Source organism: Corylus avellana, chromosome 7 (genome assembly GCF_965113065.1).
Source record: "Corylus avellana chromosome 7, dhCorAvel1.hap1.2, whole genome shotgun sequence".
In the NCBI taxonomy this organism is placed as follows: domain Eukaryota; kingdom Viridiplantae; phylum Streptophyta; class Magnoliopsida; order Fagales; family Betulaceae; genus Corylus; species Corylus avellana.
Genome location: NC_142496.1, coordinates 14,001,707 through 14,023,844, shown reverse-complemented (window position 1 = coordinate 14,023,844; position 22,138 = coordinate 14,001,707). Strand labels below are relative to the sequence as shown.

The window sequence follows — 22,138 nt, the reverse complement described above, 5'->3', positions numbered from 1 at the left end:
ACCTAAACAAAAGGTAAAGACTAAGGTTTAGGAATCCACAGTCACCGAATTATAACAACATACTCCATGTTCATCAATATTTATCCGAAGTTCTCACAATTTAAATCTTATGTATGTTTTACTATACTTCAAATAATTAATCAAAACCATCCCATGTATCCATTCATTGACCAAATCACAAAAGGAATCTAAATTCAATTGAAACACCAGATGTATCCGTAGAACAAATCACAAGGGATATCCAATTTTTATGAGTTAAAAACGAAGCAATCAATCATATGAAATTATCTTAAATCATCACATGTATCCTTGAATCACAAGAGATATCCAAGAATCACTCCACACATTGACTAGAAGTAAAACAATTGAAATATAAAACTCAATAAAATCGGATAAATAAAGACTTACATAAAAGTGATGTCGTTCTTCATCAGTGAGGCTTCATCCCCAACCTTAGTTGGGAATTTAGCTCCACATAAAAATAAAATCTAAACCTAAACCTAAGCCTAAAGAAAAACTAAACAAAAGAATTTTGCTCTCTAGGATTGTATCATTTTCTTGAATGCAAACAAGTCTATTTATAGGCTTAGGAAAGTCCTAAAAGCCCTATTAAACCTAGATAATTCGGAGGTCTATCTCCCAGTCAAAATAGAAGTCTAAAATCGGAATAGGATTCGTCCAGATTTGTGTCTCTTAATTGCGAGCGATTTTGGCATAGAAACCTTCCGAATTAGGAAAATCTTATTTCACAGCAAATTGTAGTATTTTGAGTTAGCTTTCCAATGCCGCTTGAATCACTTTAATCAGATATTTGAGTAAAACGTTATAGTCAAAATACTGAGACGTATACAGAATCTGAATTTGAATCCGATCCGAAATCTTATCCAATCTATCTTTAATCCAAACTGATCTTTAATCCGATTTAACATTTTTTCTTGGATTCGGTTGATCTTAACCATATCATCTAGGTCTTCTCAAAGTATGCTTTCTTCCAAACTTTTCATTTTTCCCTTTAAAGCTGTAGTTTTTCTTTAATGACCTACAAAACACTAAAAACACAAAACTAACACAAAATATTAAATAACGACACAGGTAAATGATTAACTAATATAAATAAAGGGGTCCAAATATGCAATATTTGGCACTTATCAACAGTGTTTTGAGCATAACAGGTGGGCTTCAAATGTCAGGTCTGGCTTTAATTTCAAGATCATTCAAAGGGTCTAACAAGAACAGCCTCTGAGAGGAAGGGTGGACAATATAGGGCTATCCGGGGTATTTTATTCACTTCAGATCCGGTTGAAGATGCCGAACTCGATTGGGTGAGGGTGAGGACTTAAGGCATTTGGTGCCATTGGAAGGTGGTCCAATTTAGTGGCGACTCTAACATGTGAGGGTACCGAGGTAATAAGAATTCGGGTTTTGAAGGCTTAAGGGTAGTTAGGTAATTTTGCATTTAAAAGTTAGCACCGAAATGAATGGTGCCATTTTATGGTTAGTTTAACATAATGGCGTCCCCAAGATATGTGGATACCGGGGTGAGTGGGTAATTAGAGAAATTAGGGTTTTAAGGGAATTTTGGTCATTTTTTGAATTTAGACAAAGTACCTATAACACCCCGGTCCCATATTGGGAAGATAAAAAGAAGCCCACATAGGGTGGGTGGTTTATAATGATAGTCATGGATGCTAAGTCCCACATTGCCTAGTTATTAAGTGAAACTGGGCTTTATATTGAATTCTAGGAAAGCTCCAAATTGACTTTGGAGTAATAAAGCAGATGTGGCTCGCGCTTTTTCCTGGGTCGTTATAAGTGGTATCAGAGCCACCTAGTAACGCCAGGTCATGTGGTACTGAAGCACTGCATAACGTGGCCTTGATGAGGACGTCAGGAATTTAAGAGGGAGAGTTTGTAACACCTCGGTCCCATATTGGGAAGATAAGAAGAAACCCACATAGGGTGGGTGGTTTATAAAGATAGTCATGTGTATTAAGTCTCACATTGCCTAATTACTAAGTGAAACTGGGCTTTATAAAGAATTCTAGGAAAGCTTCAAATTGACTAGTCCTTTTGGGGTAATAACGCAGATGTGGCTAACGCTTTTCCTTAGGTCATTACAAATGGTATCTGAGCTACTTAGTAATGCCAGGTCATGTGGTACTGAAGCACTACATGACGTGGCCTTGACGAGGACATAAGAAATTTAAGAGGAGGAGTTTGTAACACTTCAGTCCCATATTGGAAAGATGAGAAAAAGCCCACATAGGGTGGGTGGTTTATAAAGATAGTCATGGGGTGCTAAGTCCTACATTGCCTAGTTACTAGGTGAAATTAAGCTTTATAATAAATTATAGGGAAGCTCCAAATTGGCTAGCACTTTTCTCTAGGCCATTACGGTACCAAAATTCGTTAGGGTTAAGGTTGACAGATCGAGATGTTTGGTACTGTCCTAAGGGCAAGTCCTCACAGTGGCGACCTCAAGGTGCGAGGTTACCAAAGTATGAGAGTTAGGGTTATAGTGCTAAGGGCATTTTAGGGTTTGGACAAAAATGCCAAAATTCAAATGGCTAGGTTCATAGGTTAGGCATTCAAATAGGGATTTTAAGGTCTGGTTTGGTAGTCAACTCATCAACCAAAAATTTGGGCAATCCTCAAATTAGGGCAAAAATCCTAATTTAAGGCTTAGGGGTATTTTGGTCATTTTTTGGATTTGGACATAAATTCCAAAATCTGATCAATCAAAAGTGTATATCGGACCTATGATTAATGGGTTTAGGCCTCAATTGGTCATGGGGCCATAGTGGGACCACTAAAACCAAGAATTTCAGATTTTAGGGAAAAACCCCAAATTCAAAAGCTAGGGTTTTGGGTATGCCAAAATTGGCCAAAGGGGTTAGTGGGTTCTTTTCATAAGTCAACATGGGGGCATTTGGGTCACAACCCATGCATCAATTGCATGGTGGGGTCAAGGAAACACAAGGATTTCGGATTTAGGGCAAAAATCGCCAAATCCGAATATGTGGTGATTTGGGACTAGAAAAGAGCTCTAACACAACAACAACTATCCTAACACAACAAGTAAACATCTAGATGCTCAATCCTAGCCAAAATCCTAAAATCGTAAAACTAGAAATTTCGAATTTAAAATGGTTAGAAGTACCTACCACGTTTTAAAAATGGAATTGGAACTTGAAATTGAAATTGAGGGAGACATGACCGAAAATCACTAGGGAAGTGTTTCAATCACAACTATAGCTATCCCTCGAACAATTGCCCAGTGTCGGCATCCATCGCGCATTTGAATGTAGAGTAGGATTAAGTGCCTATAACATAAAGCAGGCGATCCTGTTCAATCCTATACTAAGCAATCAAAAGGTTGTTATTTTAGCCTGCACCTCAACAAATTAGAGAACCTAGGTCTATCCTATGCTCCAGTCCTTCAAGGTTTAGGCCTAGTGTATCGTAGCATAGTCTTAGATATTACAGTCAGCAAGACCGTCTGCTCTGATACCATACTGTAATGCCCCCAAAACTGACCTTGACCAATCTGGCAGAGTTACTGGCAATTACCCCAATTTAACCAACTGATGGCTAAATGGGAAACCACCACTCTAAGCATTATCAGAGTTAATACATAGGAAGGTGAAATAAATCTGAAAAGTCTAATAATCATTACAGGTACAAGTATAATCCTCAATACAAAGACACAGAGTAACTAGCAATAATTTAAAGCAAACCTGATAATGAAGACCTTTCTTAAGCAAAGTCTGTAGTGGTAACCGTACCACTCTTGGGTTCTAGAAACAGGCTCCCTATAAGATTAATAACCGTGTTAGTATAATGACTTAGTAAGTAAATCCCACGATAGAGTATGATATGAACCCGTTATTATTAAGCATAAATAAACATACAGTTTTTGTAAACATTTAAAAGAGGTGTTGTCTCTGTTAATACACCTTAAAAATATTGTTTTGTTGATAAAATGAGGTGTACTCCCAACAACAATTGCCTAAGTATTTTAATGCATGAAACTAATGCTTTATGGGTCATAACTATCATATATGGTCTACCCGAGATATTACCTATTCTCAGTAGGGTTGGCGCTGTTCTAAGGAACCTACAATACAATGCTGGTGCCCCGACCATTGTACGCTACCGTCCATAACATTAGTAACTCAACCGAGTTCGGCCTCGCTACTAATGATGTACGTCTTGTAGTGACCCGCCCATTAAGGCTGCGCGGATCAAGAAATAACCATTGGATTTATGGCTCATATAATACATCCATACCGTTTGACCATAGAGTCAAGTCTATATAGTAAACCCGTGGCCATTATACCGCATGTACCGGTGTACCATGTCATACAATGCATCTTATCAACTAGTTATTAAAGCAGTTATCAAGTGGTACAAAATATAGGCATGCTCATATCATACACGTGCTCAGTTAACTGACATATCGCACTTTTTAAGGAAAGTGTTCGTAATTGTTTACTTACCTCATGTGCTTGTTTGAGTCTCCTGACATCACGAATCCCTACTATAACACGACTCATCATTATAAGTAGTAGTAGAGAACTCTACGAGGTTCCATCTAACGAGATGGGTTGCTAAAAACCTTCGTACCACATATTTGGGCTAAGGGGCATGTGTCTTGCTCTCTAGGTGAGCGTTCGGCCAGAGAGTTAAGGCTCAGTCCGAAATTTTCAAAATATGTTTTAGGCTTCTATCTAAAGCTATGGGTTGGTACATCTCTTTCTAGGCCCTAAATAGACACATCCAGGTACAAATAGGCAACTTTAAAGAAAACAAGGGTGGATTGAAAGCTTTTCGAAATCATTATTGGTTTTGTAAAAAAATGGGTACAAGAGTTGGCCAAGGTATTCTTTACAAATGTATATGTAACACCAAGAAAGCAATAACAATAAACATGAAGAATAAGAAATAAGCTAGAAATTACCTTGATGATGGCAAGACTTCATCAAGGCTTCCTCCTTCTCTCTCAAAGATCACTTCCCACTCTAGGGTTAATATTTCTGATGTTTAGGGAGGCTCAGGGTTGAAGGGTACGGATTATATAGAGGGTGGAGGCGTACTCTGGGTCTGAAAAGTGGAGAACGGGTTAAAATTGATTTTTAGAAATGGCAGCGAGTGCTCGGGTACTATTGAGTGAGTGCTCAAGTACTATTTACACAATGGGTAAAAAAGTTCAGGCGTACGTTTGGGTTTTTCCGATTGGGTTGATGACTGGTCAGCAAGCGCTTGTGTGGTCCCCGAGCGATTGCTCTCACCTAGGCCAAGAGCCAGCGCTTGTGTGGTCCCTTAGCAAGTGCTTAGCCAGTGAGGGTGGTTTTGGAGTTTTTGCTTCTAAAAGTCTCAAGGGGTTCGGGTTATTTGGAAAGGTTTAGGTCTCTTGGTTCAAGGCTTTGTTTTAAGGAAACATTGACCGTTTAAGTAAGAAATATTTAACCTTTTAAAATGGGTGTTTTGTCAAGGTATTACATGGACGGCTAGAGTTGGAAAAATGCTATCCTCCACTCTTCTATAGTTGACACATTGGGCCAGGGAATTTCTCTCTCGCCCATGCATCCACTCCTCTAGTGTTGGGCCTCGGTTTTATCCTAAGCTCTGTCTCCCTCTCTTGCATCCTCTGTTCTATTTCTTTTTAATCCGTGTTTTAATAATTCAAAACAAAAAGCCAAATAGATAAAAAGTCTGCCTGGTTAATTTATATTAGCTTGGTGAGGGACTCAAAGAGAAAATAAAATGAGCTCAAAATAATCTTGACTTTAACAGTCACTATTTGATGCAGCGTGACATCGTGAGTCACAAAGATAAACAACAAGAAAGAAACAATCCTTCTTAAAAACCTTGAGTATATCAAGGATTTAAGAAATTCTTTTATATTGGATTTGAGAACAAAATATAGAAGAAACTCAAACTCTGAGCTTTCTTAATGAAAACTGACAAAAAATATCAAAGCTGCATTCTTGGAGTTATAAACATGTATTTATAGGCCCCAAAACTCCTAATCCTAGTAGTAAAAGGAAATAAGTCAGTTTACAAAACTGCGCTGGCTGTTCGAACGGAACATGCCTTCATTCGGACGGTCATAAAACAAAACTGAAATAAAACATAAATTTATTCTACGTTTGCAGGCCATTCGGACAGGCTAACGAACAGACGTCTTTGGAATTAATACTAGGACTTCCAAGATGTGTCGTTTGCTAGCACGTTCGAACGATCTAGTGAATGGACGCCTCGGGAATTACTATGGTGACTTCCTTGGAGTGCCCCGTTAGCTAGCACGTTCGAACAGGCTATTGAATGGAGGTTTCTGTGACTTCTTTAACAACTCCTCTGCGGGAGCTTGTGATCTTGTCTTGACGCCTCTCGCTAGCACGGTCTCCCTAAAGCCCCTTCACACTCACATCTGCTCTGATCTTCTTCATGAACTTCCATGCGCTTTGGTCTACATTACTATTTAATTACAATTGATTCCACTAAATAATTGTAATTGCACTCTAATTTATATTTTTTATTAAATCAATTAATTCCTTAAACTTACTTAATATTGGCTTTTGATTTTTTCATAAAATCTTCCATAGTAGAATTAAAGCTAAAGACATTGTCACTTTAATTCTCTACCTCTTTATCCTTGAGTCACTAATTTTATTTATTATTCTTGTACTTGGGAAAGGCTTAGCACATGTACATCAATATTTCGGTATTCTTTACCAAACTACCATGGCCCGGGACTAAGAATAATTCAATCTTTAAAATCTATCTCAAGAATTTTTTTTCTTATCTTTTTTAAGAAAATGACTTGGATTCCTTCTTGAGAAAAGTTTTTTCACAATGCTGCATGTGATCGCCCAACACACCTAGAGTAAATGGTTTACGGTTTTAAAAAAGAGAAATAATTTTACAGAAATTAAAGAAGCTCTTTTGGTTAAATTGAAAATTTTTTTGTTGATTATTATTTTCCGTCACACCAAACACCAATAAATACATAAAATACTTTTCAAAAATCATTTATATCGAAACAAGCATATCCTAAGTTGATCATGGAATAGCCTTCGAAAAAATCTGCTTATGAATCCAAAAAATAATTTCATAACACTCTTGCGGATAGGTGACCAGTAAAATTATTATGGGCTCAAAACTGTATGTAAAACATATATATATATATAATCACATACTTCTAAAGTAATTAGCATTCCTAAAAGTTAGGATGTCCCTTTTTTTTTTTTTCTTTTTCTCTTTCACTCTTTCAGTGGAGAATGATTCATCCCAGCCCCAAGTGTCTGCCATATATATATATATAGTCACATACTTCTAAAGTAATTAGCATTCCTAAAAGTTAGGATGTCCCTTTTTTGTCTTTTTCTCTTTCAGTGGAGAATGACTCATCCAGCCCCAAGTGTCTGCCATATATATATATATATATATATATATATATGGGAAATCATATATAAACTTTTTAGGTCAACACGCTTTTATTAAAAACTTTTTACGTGTTTTTTTTCGAAAATTGATTCTCTGGGTCAATCGAAACTACAATAAACTTCCTACCGTCAAAAAATTTTAACAGTCGTTAGTGCTACTCAAAACTCCTTGTTTTACCTTATTAAAATATTAATTTTTTATTAATTTAATTTAAAAAATTAAATCATTAAAAAAAAAAAAAATGGAGGGGTGGCCAGGTGCCACCTCTAGCCACCCCCCCAACCCCTATGGGGTGGCTTGCGGCCACCCCCAGGTGGTTTGGGGTGGCCTGCGGGCCACCCCAAACCACCCATGGGGTGGCTCGAGGCACCCCTTTCCACCCATGGGGTGGCTCGCGGCCACCCCATGGGTGGAGGGGTGGCCCGCAGGCCACCCCAAACCCCCAAGGGGGTGGTCGCGAGCCACCCCATGGGTGGAGGGGTGGCCCCAAACCCCCAATGGGGTGGCCGCGAGCCACCCCAGGGGTGGTTTGCCAACCCCTGGGGTGGCTCGAGCCACCCCATGGGTGGCTTGGGGTGGCTCGCGGCCACCCCATTTGGGGTTTGGGGTGGCCTCCTCCACCCTTGGGGTAGCTCACGGCCACCCCATTTGGGGTTTGGGGTGGCCCGCAGGCCACCCCTCCACCCATGGGGTGGCTCGCGGCCACCCCCCTGGGAGTTTGGGGTGGCCGTGAGCCACCCCAAGCCACCCAAGGGGTGGCTCGAGCCACCTCATGGGTGGTTTGGGGTGCAGGCCACCCCAAACCACCTGCGGCCACCCCAGGGGTGGGCAAACCACCCCTGGGGTGGCTTACGACCATCCCATAGAGGCCACCCCAAACCACCCGGGGGTGGCTTACGACCACCCCATAGGGATTTGGGGGGGTGGCCAAGGGTGGCGCCTCCATTTTTTTTTTTTTAAAAGATTTAATTTTTTAAATTAAATTAATAAAAAATTAATATTTTAATCAGATAAAACGGAAAGTTTTGAGTGGACTAACGACAGTGAACAAAAATTGACGGTAGGGAGTTTTCTAGTAGTTTCGAGTAACCTAAGGACTAAATTTCCAAAAAAAAAAACCTAGAAAGTTTTTAATAAAAACGTGTTGACCTAAAGAGTTTATATATGATTTCCCATATATATATATATATATATATATATATATATATAATCACATACTTCTAAAGTAATTAGCATTCCTAAAAGTTAGGATGTCCCTTTTTTTTCTTTTTCTTTTTTCTTCTTTCATTTTCAAGCCCGACTCAACTGATGGAAGTTGATAAAAAATTCAGTCTTCCATGGCCGGTGGAAAAAAAAATGATAAAAGGAAAGGAAAGATTTGACAGTTTGTAAGTTTTCGTGGGATTTGTTTTTTCTTCTCTCTCCACAAATGTTATAAATACTTTTATTTTACGCCCATAAGTGCATCTCAAATAATACTAGTTAAAATAATTAATAAAAAATATAAATTTTTATTTTAGTTATTACTTAATTATAAGATTAGATGTGATCTCAGCGAATTGAACTAACTACTCTTTGAGAACTTAAAATCTTAATTTATTTATTTATCTATGCAAGATAAAATATGACAAAAGGAAATGAAAGAAAGAAAACACCTGGACGGATCCACCTAGAGAATGGCCGTAATAGATGGGACAGGGATTCAGCCACATCATTTTGGTCGGAGGCCCATCGGATTAGAGTTTGTGCCCCTGACTTTCTCTGGAAAAGTTTGATAACTTTTTTGATAAATTTTAAAATCTTGAATACAGCTACTTAGTAGATTGTTATTTATTTATTTATTTTATATGTCCACACAAAGAAAGGAGATGGGTGATTCAAACTAGTGACTTTCACTTCATGAGGCGTGATTTACTGCGGATTGAGTTACTTCTTGGGATCAGTAGATTGTTATTTAACTTGTTATATAATTTGAATAATATAACAGTGAAAATAAATATTTGAATAAACAAGAACTTGAAAAACAAAAAAAAAAAAAATTTAATGACTAATTTTTATTACCAGATTATGTAGTTATATGATAATCGTATGACAATTTAATAAATAAAATCTTTGTATACAAATAAAGCACAACAAATAAATGCTAGGCTTACAAAATTTAACTTCTACAAATTGACGTGGCACAATATGATTGAATTTCTTAAAATTTAAATTCATCTAATTTTCAATCATGTTGTGCTACATCACTTTGTAAGAGTTTTTCTTCTAAATTATTTTGCAAGTCTAACATTCTTTAAAAATAGTGTATAATAAACGGTCATCAAAAACCAAAAGAAAAAGAAAAACAACGCACCCATGTATTAGAAGTTTTTTGTTTCTTCCTACCTTTTTCATGCTTGTTCAAGGAGAAGGAAGGTAGCAATTAAATAGAGGAAATTAACCAACAAAGGGTGCACAAAAGCCTGGAGATCAAATTTTCAATCACATGTAAGGGGAAATTTTCTACAAACCAACCTCTAAAATTGACATATGTTTCTTAAATGACATATAACAAGCAATTTTTATTTTATGACCACTTAGCTATAATATTAGCTATAATTTGACCACTTCTTTTTCAGCTGATTAGCTAAAGACTAGGTTAAGTGTATAAAGTGCTACCGTAAATAGCAAGTACTGTGACACACTTGATAAATATTTTATTGTTCCTCAATGTTACTTTTTAGTTTATTCTTTCTTTTTCATGAAGATAGAATATAATAATACAAAAAATAAAATTAAAAAAAAAAAAGCAAAAAATAATATTTTATAGCAAGCAGATAAGAGAATAGAAAATCTTTTAGAGAGAATAGAAAAAATGATAGCTAAAGTAGAGAGTTGCACTTTTTCACTAGGTATTTTACCTATTATTGCTGGAGATATTAAATAGAATAGGTCCAAACCGAAACAATATATTAAATAGAATATTAACCCTCTTAAGCCAAAACTCAAAATGGGCTTCTATACTAATCCTTTTAACAAAATCCACAGAATTTAAATAGATTCAGTATACAAACTCTGGTTCTACTCGGATTCTATAAACAAGTTCTTATTAGATAAGAGTGCATGCAATATTCCTAACACAATTTGGAATTGAAAAATGTTATGGGTACCAAATATTTAACCAAAAGAAGGGTATTAAAATGATGTGGAGCTTATTCATTAGTACCCATAATATTTTTCTTTATTATTTATTTTGATCCTCTCTAATAAATAATCTCCACACTTGATAACCATAAAGAAAACTACTACTACTACTACTTAGTGATACACACAATCTCTTTATTCTTTACTGCCATAATTCTAATGAAAATAGAAATCATCTCAGCCTTTGCTTGTTTCTCCCTTTGCACTCCATTAGACCCCTAACACATCCCAAGCAATTTCCTCAGCAGACCTAAAGCACTCAGTTCTGCACAGAAGGCCATATTGCAATCTCCGAATACCCATCTTCAGTGGCACAAGCTCGATACATCCCTGTTGTATTTAAAGCCATTGTGACTTCTCCTTTGGCAGAGACAGCAACCAAGCCAACATTGCCTCTTGGAACACTCTCCTCTACAACATAAGCTGCAGCCTCCTTGAGAGAAAGACCCTTGAATTCCATAAGAGCTGCTACATCTCTTGCGACAGTGCCACGTATTATTGCTTCACCTTTTCCCGTGGCAGAAACTGCGACGAGATTATTGGCATATGTCCCCGCCCCTATGATCGGCGTGTCCCCAATCCTGCCAACCATCTTGTTGACAAATCCACCAGTAGAAGTTGCGGCAGCTAAATTCCCATCATTATCAACAGCCACACATCCAACCGTCCCAATTTGGCTATCACTGTCAGTATTTGGTGTTTCTTTCTTCACATCCTTTTGAATGGGTTGAGTATAATCAAGCTGTAGAATTTATGGAAGAAGTTACCAGCTTAAAGTCAAAAAACCATTTCAAATCACACTGAAGGCTGAAAAACAGGTTTAAGACATGCAAAAATTAGACATCTGGGCAATCCCCCCACTTCAAATGATTTGTTAGATTGCTCAATGTACTTAAAAGTCCTAAAAAGTTTTTAGGCCCTTGCCAATACAAAGGAATAGCTAGCAGCTTGCAAACTGGAGTGGTAGTCATATGCACCATGCAAGTGATTGAGGAACAAAATTTCACAAAGTTAAGATTGACTCCAAGCATACATTCACCATACTTGACATCTACTCCACCAAAAAATAGAGAAGAAAATACCTGAACTGCATTGGCTTCTATTGCCTGTTGAAGCCTCTCAATGTTTTGTGGAGTTATAAAATGGCTCGAATCTACAGTTTCAACACCCTGGACAAATTGAGAAGTCATGGTCACAAAAAAATTGATGAAGATTAAAAAAAAAATGATTATATTACTTTTTATTTATAAAAAACAATAATACTACTATTATTATGATTATTGCTATTGTTGTGGTTGTTATATATATTATTATTACAACTAGAGAGAGCGAAAGGAAAAACATCAATGAAACAAACAGACCTCTACGTATCACTTGCTCAGTTTCAGTCAAGACAAAATACCCAAAGCGATACCAGTTTTCTTTTTCTGAATTTAAAACTGTAAATGGATAGAACCAGGTTCTAAATGAGACGTATAAGGCCACATTCTGGAAAGGGTCCCTACACATTGATCTATATGTTGATAACATGCAAGAAGCAGTGTTGATAAAGTGATTTCATGTGCCTCGCAGCTTGTCTTGCTTAAATAATAGTTACAGAAGAAGCATAGACTTTAAAAGTCTGAGTTAATTACAAAACATTTTGGGAACATGTAGCACCAGCAGGTAAAGGTATGGGTATTAAAAGCATACATTGTAAGAAGCTGCATTTCACAATCCAATTTTTTTTTAATTGTTCAAACAGAATTCTTTTGAACTATTTTTCTGTTTGTAAGATTAAATTATATTTGTTATTTGGAGTCAATAAATTAGGTAAAAAAAAAAAAAAAAAAGAAAGAAGAAAGAAATGAACTAGCTAGTGGGTAAATCAATATATATATATATATAGGCACAATTGGAGCCTTGAAAGAGGCTTGGAAGGGACTTTGAAGGGACTTTGAAGGCTGGCAAAGAAGGTTTTCCCAAGCTTAAAGTCAGCAGGAACAAGATTATAACAAAAACCTCAGAAAGCTATGTTGACAACTTAGGATAGGCTAACTGTAGTCCATAATTTGGTATTGGTCATGGTTTAATTGAGGTTGATGGGCTGTTTGGGTTCTTGGAACCCTAGTAACAACCTGTAATCAGGGTTTTTCAAAACCTAAAGTCCAGGCCTTGAATCAGAATGCTAATTCTAGCCAGGCCATGCATAAGAATCAGTAATCAGGGTTTTTCTAACCCTAATGTCCAGGCCTTGAATTGCTAATTCTAGCCCAGTCATGGATAAGAACAATTTATGAACTTAGGGTTTGAGGCAAAAATCTAGTGATAATGGAAACCTGGTTATTTATCATTCTAAGAAGGTGTTAATGCACATCCTAGGACACCTCTAGGTCTAGGCCGTGGAGGGCCAAGACATGTAATGATGAGGACTGAAGTATAATAATAACTGGTAGTGTTAGCTATCACTTTTGGCAACAAAATGTGGTAATGGGTTTTTGGTCAAAACCCAGACCTTGCATGACTTTTAAGGGCTGTTAAATTGATCTGGAAAACATAGAAACAAATGAGTTTAAGGGCTGGTATGACCAAATTTTAGATTTAAGGCTTACAAACCACGGTTAATTGGGCAATACGTTTTGATGCCATTCTAAAATTATTTGATATACTTCAATTCAGTATATTTGACCTAGGTTGTTTGCTAACTAACGTTTCAAAGAGAATTTTGATATAAATTACTGTTTGAAATCTACTCATTCTAATATGGTATCAGTCTATGCTTCAGGGGTCAAGCACTTGTCTATGCTTGATTTGCTTAGAAATCTCCTCCGTGATATAACTAAGGTTTTGGGACAGATTGATGATGTTGGAACTTGGAAATATTCCTACGACTTACATAATTGTTTCGATATTTTGAGTAGAATTTAAATGTTATATCTATAAATGAGTATATTGATTTTCAGCTATAATTGAGAAACCATTATTTGTATTTAACTTGGTTGCCTATGGAGTCTGCCACTCCCCATAAGGTGTAAATATATGGGTTTCTGTTTGTTAGCTGTATCATTCGGCCTGCCAACAGGGGTTTAAATATATTGGTGATTTCCTAGCCAAGAATAAGTGAGGGTAATGTCCAATCACGGGGACTGTGCATGCAATCCAAGGGCCACATGCCTGGCCATGATATGTTTGACTACCCACATATATCTACTTATGTTTGCTAAGTTTCATCTCTATTCTTCAGAGGAATCACTTTGTTGTCTATGCTTTGCGTTCGATTTTCTAACAATCATTTGATAGGTAATCAGAGAAATTTTATAAAAAGAATAGGCGCCCCTAAGCATACAGGAAGTATACAAAAAGGACACAAAAAAGTAGAAAAAACAAAGGAAACTAAGAAACCCCAAACACCCAACAGAAACCAGCTTGCAAACCCTAGGCAATTACATCACAGCAACAGCCTGCTTGCTTTTGCCGAGGCTAGAACCGCGATTCTTAGCATCAAAGTTAATAGAGCACTCTAAGTTCTTCAACTCCCTTCTTCCTTTAAGATTAGGAGTGGAAACTGGAACCTCCTAATGTTGTCCCTTATCCACTTGAGCCGTGAGGTTCAGAAAACCATTCGTGTTCCCCTCAAAAGAGATCCCTGCAGCACTGCCACAGGAGAAACAACAGGCCCTTCGAAATGACCTCCCCTAGAAGTTTCTCCCACATCAAAGGAGGAAGACAAAGTCGCAAGGAAAATCCAGCAAAAGCCTAGGCGGGGTCAATCACACCCACAGCCTGGACCGAAGAGACCGGAGAAGGCACAAGCCCAAGTCAATCTTGATGTTTGGTTGTAATTAAAAGCTCTTACCCTTAGCTTGGCCCTTCCTATTTGTGAACTATGTACATATTGCTTACTGAGCTGTCAAGCTCATGCTTTTCTATCACTTTGTAGTCAGAGATTCTGTTATTTTATGTACAAGTTGGGAACTTTTAGGAGTTGTATCTTTGAGATTTTGTTTAAATTCAAATTTATTATGGTTTAGCTCTGTTCTGTATACTTGCTTAGTGGGGAGAATTTTCTATATTTTGCTATAAGCTTAAACTTTTAACTTTTCAGGTTTTTTTTTTTTTTTTTTACCTTCTGATTTGTTTCTCCAACTCATTTTTGAAAAGTTTCAAGGAAATGACAGCATAGCAACAAAATTGGGATCTCAAAATGATTGGAAACAAGAAACTCGGTTAAAATGCATATCTCACTCAATTGTCCAAAAAAAGACCAGAAAAGAGATGCTGACCTCTAGGCAGCATACCTTGGCCGCATTCCACATGTTAGAACTATTGATTCTAAAATTTTGGAAGTACTATCCTTTAGCCATAAAAATTATTAGTTTTCTGGATAATAAAATAAAAAATAAAAATAACAAAGATGTATAGGCATGAATACAACGGAATAAGAAACATTATAGACATTTGCCTTCAATTGGAAATGAAAAATGGAGAATATAATAGAAAAGCTCAAGGCTAGCATTTTTTCATAGTAAGATTCACTCACTTGTTCCCTTGCAAATTTTTCTGCTCCATCAAAAGCAAGATATATATGAGGAGTTTTCTCCATGACCAGTCGTGCTAAAGATATAGGATTAACGACAGTAGTGAGCCCAGAAACAGCTCCACATCTTTTGGTGTTACCATCCATGATAGAAGCTTCCATTTCAACCGTGCCTTCGCTAGTTAAGACGGATCCCTTACCCGCATTGAAGTGTGGATTGTTTTCTAGTTCACGAACCTATACAAGGCAAATCATCAAATGTACACCAAAAAGTGAAATAAAGCAGGAAGAAAGTTCAAAATCCTTCTACTGCAAAACAAATACCAAGACCCATATTTAGCCAGAGATTCAGCATTTTAATGAGCTTCCTTAAAGACATAGAAATCTTCCCTGGCGGGAATATAAATGACAGATGAGAAAGGTTTTTACCTTCTACTGAAGTGATCATAGAACATTTCATTCTTGTCATCGCAGTACTTGGCAATAGAATTATATATATAATTCTATTGCCAAGTATATATATATATATATATATATATAAAGCAAATTCAATAAAAGCGCAAACCGCACAACTCAAGTACATAGGATGTGTACAAGAGAAAACACCCATCAAAATCAAGAATAAGGAAAGTGCGCACAAAAATCTGCAAAACTAAAGATATTGAGAAGAGCGTCAACAAAGATCTACTCAAAGCGTGATTGAATAAAACACATTTGCAATAACTCAAAGAAAGCGAGCTGGACACATATGCTCTATCACTCCTAAAAAATTAGTCAAGTTACAATTGGATCTCCCCAAAACCATTTGTAAAGTTTAGTCTCACTTAGTAAGGAACTAATGTGAGAATTAACACCCATGAACATCTTTATAATCCACCACTCAATGTGGAGAATTTATTTTCCATTGTGGGACTAACTTTTTGGAGTGCCACAATTTCCTCCACTTAAATCCTAACGTCTTCATCAGGACTCATGTCATATAGTCATCCACTTACTACACTTCTCTGATAACATTGGTAATAACCAGAAAAAACACTAGCATCATATGTACTATCACTCCAAAAGGACAAGTCAAGTTATAATTGGAACGCCCTAAAATTGCTTTAAAAAGTCTAGTTTGACTGGAATTTAACACTCATAGACATCTTTATAACCCACTCACTCAACGTAAAAAAATCATTTCTCAATGTAGAACTTTGTAGCCGCATCCTTCCTCAATTTCTCCCCCGTATAAAGCGCTCTCTATTCTACAATCTCATACAACCCTTTTATGTCCTCAACAAGGGACCTTTTGTTCTTCTCCACATTACCAAAACTCTCTATCATTCCATGTTTTTAGGTCAGCATAGCTCTTAACTTTTGAACCAAAACAAAGCTAAGACAGCCATGAAAATAATAGGAGTTCCACCATTTTTTTTATAAGTAATTTTTGACCCCAATGGGAGGGGAAAAGAGAAATGAGTGACGTTAAAATCGCCCCCAATACACCAAGGTACCTCCCACAACAACCGATAATCAACATCTAAATTAGGGACTCTCTTCTATCGCCAGATTTGGACATAGAACCTTTAGAGACATTATTAATGAAACAATCTAGTATTTTCAATTAAACAGGGGGCCTAAATCAAAAGACGGCCTTCTCTGCCTCATCGCCGGCGAAAGTCTGGCTTGGAGCGTGTCCCTGGAAGACGCCGTAGACGGAGGACTGCCGGCGGGAGAGATCTCAGTTCCGTCTCCCTCCGACGAACTTCATCAACTTCAAGGTTATGCGGCGGAGCTATCGGAGGGCCAGCGAGATGACCCGAGCTCACACCTGCCATAAGAGAGACCAAACCCGCGCCCGATTCCTTGTAAAACCTAAAGGAAGAAGACCCGGCCCGCTTTTTAAATACCCACTTAAGCGTGGGTTTAGATGGGTTAAGAACCCGTGGCCCTTTTTAGCTTTTAAGACCATCACCTGGTCGCCTCCACGAGGGCTGGGCCTTAAGCCAGTTATAACGGCCGTTATTGGGCTAACCTTTTCCTTCAATCTGACCCTCTCAAAGCGCACATCCCCTTCATCCAATAACCGACTTATTTCCTCTCTAAAAATCTCCGGTTGTTTCTTAAAAGAGCAAAGGATGGGTGATGATTTCATGGGGTAGTTCAATCGGCCGTGAACCATGCCTAATAAAGTGAAGATCACTAGTTCGAATTCTTCCTCCCCCTTCCCTTATGTGGGTATGTCAAAATATTTTTTTTTTTAAAACGGACGGTTGATGGAGTCCCAAGTGTTCTAACTCTAATTTTGTCTTTAGCGCATTTTCAATGGGCTCCTTATATTTTCACCTAAAGGTCTATTTGGTTTTCGACTTTAAAATGTACAAATGTGTATTTTGAAAACATGATTTTTAAAAAATTAGTTAAAAAATTTGGCAAATTAGCATACTTTTTTTTAAATCTATATTCAACTATTGTCAAACATGCTTCCAACATTCCAAAAGACAAAAAAATTAAATTTATATAATTTTTTTTAACTTATTTTTTATTCTCTCTTCTATGATCAGTTTAAAACTAAGGGAAATTGTATATAAAATCCTTAGGTAAACGCGCCTTTTTAAAAAACTCCCTGGGTTTTTTTTTTCGAAAATTTACTCCCTGGGTTAATGGAAATGACAATAAAATCCATGCCGTCAAAAATTTTTAACAGCCGTTAGTCAAATTCAAAACGCACCGTTTCACCTTATTAAAATATTAATTTTTTTTATTAATTTAATTTTAAAATTTAAATCTAAAAATAAAAAAATAAAAAAATTAATCTTTTGTCAACTCACGACTTCTTTCCTCAACCCCGGCGAACACACCCCAGCTCTCGAATCTCTCCGGCAACATCAACGGTGGTTTGGCTTCGGTGGTGCCTTCTCCAGTTGTTGGAGAACAATTGATTTCTCAGTTAGATTTCCAGTTGGTGACTTCTTGCCTTCAAATTGATTTTTCAAGTTGAAGAACAAGAAAAAGAGAATTTTACTGCTGGTTCTTGTTATTATATCTTGATGGTCTTTTATCTTTACAATTTCAGGGTCTCTACTGCAATTACCAAAGGGAGAAAAGGAGACTGTTGTCGATCTGATCATTGCTCAAAGTTTTTGGTTTCTTGCTCTTGGTTTTGTTGGTAGAAGGATTTTCTGAATGGGTTTTGCTTAGTCTTTTTTTTTTTCTTTTTATTTCTGGTATATGGGATTTTTTCAGCTTGTCAGATGTCAACGTTTGGAGAATCTGGTTGTTTCCCTCAGAGCCAAGCTAACGTTTACCCAAGTCAATCTGATCATTGTTTCCCTCTTGCCTTCAAGGAGAATTACAGCAAGCATCAGAAAGGTTTAAAAAAATTCCACAGGCGTCAAAAGATTCCAACTTGTTTAAGACGGCTAAAACACATTAGCAGAGGCATGCATAACATTGTCCCTTAAGATGTTGGATTCTCATACACAAGACTCAGGAGCCCAATTTCAATAGCCCTTCTCAGAAAGGGAATTACATCAAAATTGCACATCTAAAAAAGGGATTCTGGTAGATTGGTAGCGCTTGGTTTGATGGAATTGCGTTTTTTCTGGGGTTGTCAATACTGAGAAAATTTGAGTGTTTTTTACTTTGTTTGGTTTGAGGAAGACCTTTTTTGGCATTGGATTGTGCTCTGTAATTATGTATTGTTTTGAGGAAAAATTGGAGGTTTGGATGTTTGTGATTACTCTAATCATTCAAATATGACAATGGAACTGTAGTAGTGCATTGTCGTTGTTAGGAAAGATCCATAGGAAGATGGACTCCACAACCCCTCCCTCCTCTCCTGTGCGAATTTACCAACTTCCTCTGTCACCTCACCACCACCACCTTCTTCCCCTGCTCCGTCGAATTCTTCAACTACGCCTACTCAGACTACTGACACCCCAGCGCCTTCATCCCCTTCAACCCCTTCAACTCTAGCTCCTCAGTCTCCTCCACCGCCAGCCCCTGCTGCTCCTCCTCCATCCCCGCCAGCTTCACCCCCACCGGTATTAACACCACCTTCAACCTCACTGCCACCTTCTCCGCCAACCACCATCAACTTCACCACCGCCATCGCTACCAGCATGACCCCCACCATCTGCCCCTTTGCCAGATCACCCCCTCCAGTTTTATCTTCGCTGCCACCACCACTAGGAGGCTCTCCTCCGCAAGCATCCCTTACACCTCCGGTGGCATCCCCACCTCCCCCTCGAGCCATTCCACCAACTGCATCTTTACCTCCTCCACCCAATGATCCAGCACCGCCTTCCTCCAATCTAGATCTGGGAAATTCTGGGAAATTTTTACGATCTCTCTGGAATTTAAATTAATTTTAAAATTAAATTAAAAAAAATTAATATTTTAATAAGGTGAAACGGTGCGTTTTGAATTTGACTAACGGCTGTTAAAATTTTTTGACGGCATGGATTTTATTGTCATTTCCATTAACCCAGGGAGTAAATTTTCGAAAAAAAAAACCCAGGGAGTTTTTAAAAAAGGCGCGTTTACCTAAGGATTTTATATACAATTTCCCTAAAACTAATAAAAATAAAAATAATATTTAACTAAAGCAGATAAAGGTCTAAGAGCATTCCTAATGTAGGAGCCAAATTTTTATGTAAAATAATTCCTCAAAACTCACTTTATCTAGTTCAACTAATAAATTTTTAAATGTCTCCTACATCCGATTATCTATATTTTTATCTATATCATTTAAATATTTTTATTTTTTTTATTTTTATTTTATAAGGATTGTGTTTTTCCTAAATATCTTATTTTTCAACTTTTAGGAAAAAAAAAAAAGTTGAGTCATAGTCTAAAAAAAAGATGTGGAGAGAGAAATAATAGGAAAAAATTTTGGAAAAACTGAAAAAGAGTGATGTAGAAGAGAAATAGCAAGAGAAAATTTTGGAATAAGAAAAAAAACAAGTAAAAGAAACAATAAAAAAATGACATGGCTCTTGAGAAAAGTGCCACTACATGTAGCATTTTTTTTTTTTGGCTATTCTAATAAAATATTTATATTGCATTTTTTTTTTTTTTTTGTTGCTAATCCAATGTGAGAGTTTTTAACAAATCTAATTAGCCATTTTAAATAAAACTACAATTTAACTTCTTCATTGAGAATGCTCTAAAAAGTTTAATGTTTAATTTTTTTAAAAGTGTCTCTGTTATTAATGCTCTTACATACCATTTCTTTATAAACTTTATAAGAGAAGTGCACTTTCTAAATATTTTGTCAGCCTCAATGATAGTCAGTGTGAAGAAGTCAAGAAGTGCTTTGCACATATAATAGAAGGTAGGTACCCAAAATAAAATAAAAATAAAAGAGGACCACCGGGATTCAAAAACAATTTTCTAATTTCTAGATAGCTAATTGTAGGGATTGGAATCCCCAACAATGGCCGGGGAATTGCCCATCAAAAATGACTGAAATCTTAGCCATTGAATTTCATCAAATGGTCTATAATTTGCCACATGTCCTTTTAATTAAAAATACTAAAATATTATTTAAGTTTTAAAAAGAAAATATAAAATAAAAAAATAAAAAATTTTAAAAAAAGTATGGGGTGGCCGGCCACCCCATCTGAGACATGCGGGTGGCTTCGGCCACCCCCAATGGCCGGTTGGGAGCCACCCCCTAAGGCCCTAGGGGGTGGCCAAACCACCCCCTATGGCCATGGGGGTGGCCGGAGCCACCCCCTAGGGCTAAACCCAAATTTTTTCTTTTCTTGGTTTGGCCCTAAGGGGTGGCCGAACCACCCTCTAGGGCTCTAGTTCGGCCACCCCAAGGATCTGTTGGGGGTGGCCGAACCACCCCCTAGGGCGATGGGGTGGCTCCGACCACCCCCAACTGGCACTTGGGAGTGGCTTCGGCCACCCCATACTTTTTTTTATAATTTTTTTATTTTTTTGTTTTATATTTTCTTTTTAAAACTTAAATATTATTTTAATATTTTTTAATTAAATGGACATGTGACCGTGTATAAATTATTGGATGAAATTCAATGGCTAGAATTTTAGCTATTTTTTATAGGCAATTTCCCAGTTATTGGTTGAGAGCTCCATCCCTAATTGTAGTGCTAGAAAACTTCCAAAGATAAGTTAAAAAAAAAAAAATGCAATATTTTATTTGTTAATCAAAAACAACTTTCTTATGAACACCAAACATCTCCCTGATCAAAAGATGAAAGCGACAAATCAATGCCAGACACAGGTAGACATAAAACACATACAAGTTGTATTTATTGGCTTACGTACCACAAGCTCGACGACATCGAGGGGACTCTTTTTGGCTTTCAGAGCATCGACGCCGATTGCTAGGAACTGGCGCAGGGCGGCTTCACGAGTCTCGCGGCTTTCTGCCGGAAGTGTGCGCGGGATATCGCCGGCGCCGCCTTGTAGAGCTATGGCCCAACCCATTTCCCGACCTCTCTCTGATTGGGATTAGCCGATTAGGTGGGTGTCTCAGGCAGTGCGCTCCTCTCCTTATATTGAAAGGAGTAAATGTCTAATTAGGAAAAAAAGAAAAGAAAGGAGTCGATGTCTGAGGATGTAAAAAGACAAGAATGCTTAGATCACTACAAATAGAAATCGACGTCTCTCTCAACTATTACACTTCGCACTTTGGATAAAATTGTATTATCACTATATACTACTATTAATTACTGCATAAATCCCCTGTAATACTTCTTCCCCACTTAATTAGAAAAAAAAAAAATTAAAAAATTAAAAAAAAAAAAAAAAAATACTGCATGAAGATATATTATAAATTTGAGTACTACTTAAAAAAAAAAAAAAAAAAAAAAAAGGTATATACTTTCAACACTAGTAATTTACTATAGAATCTAAAATAAAGTCTGTTTCTTCATTATACTAATTTTTACTAAATTTCAAATGCTAATTATTGAGAGAACAATTCTTGGAGGTTTTGCATTAAAAATAAATAAACAAATGATGAAAAAAGAA

At 37.0% G+C, this 22,138-nt stretch overlaps 1 protein-coding gene across 1 annotated transcript; it reads right to left on the bottom strand.

Moving 5' to 3' along the window:
- Positions 1-10,429: 10,429 nt before the first annotated feature.
- On the bottom strand, positions 10,430-21,754 carry ASPGA1 (N-terminal nucleophile aminohydrolases (Ntn hydrolases) superfamily protein). The gene is made up of 4 exons (XM_059598523.2): positions 21,431-21,754; positions 15,152-15,385; positions 11,715-11,801; positions 10,430-11,374 (listed from the first exon to the last, which is right to left on the bottom strand). Exons 1-4 carry the CDS (start codon positions 21,590-21,592, stop codon positions 10,892-10,894), a joined length of 966 nt encoding a protein of 321 aa, XP_059454506.2. The 5' UTR covers positions 21,593-21,754; the 3' UTR covers positions 10,430-10,891.
- Between the last annotated feature and the right edge of the window lie 384 nt (positions 21,755-22,138).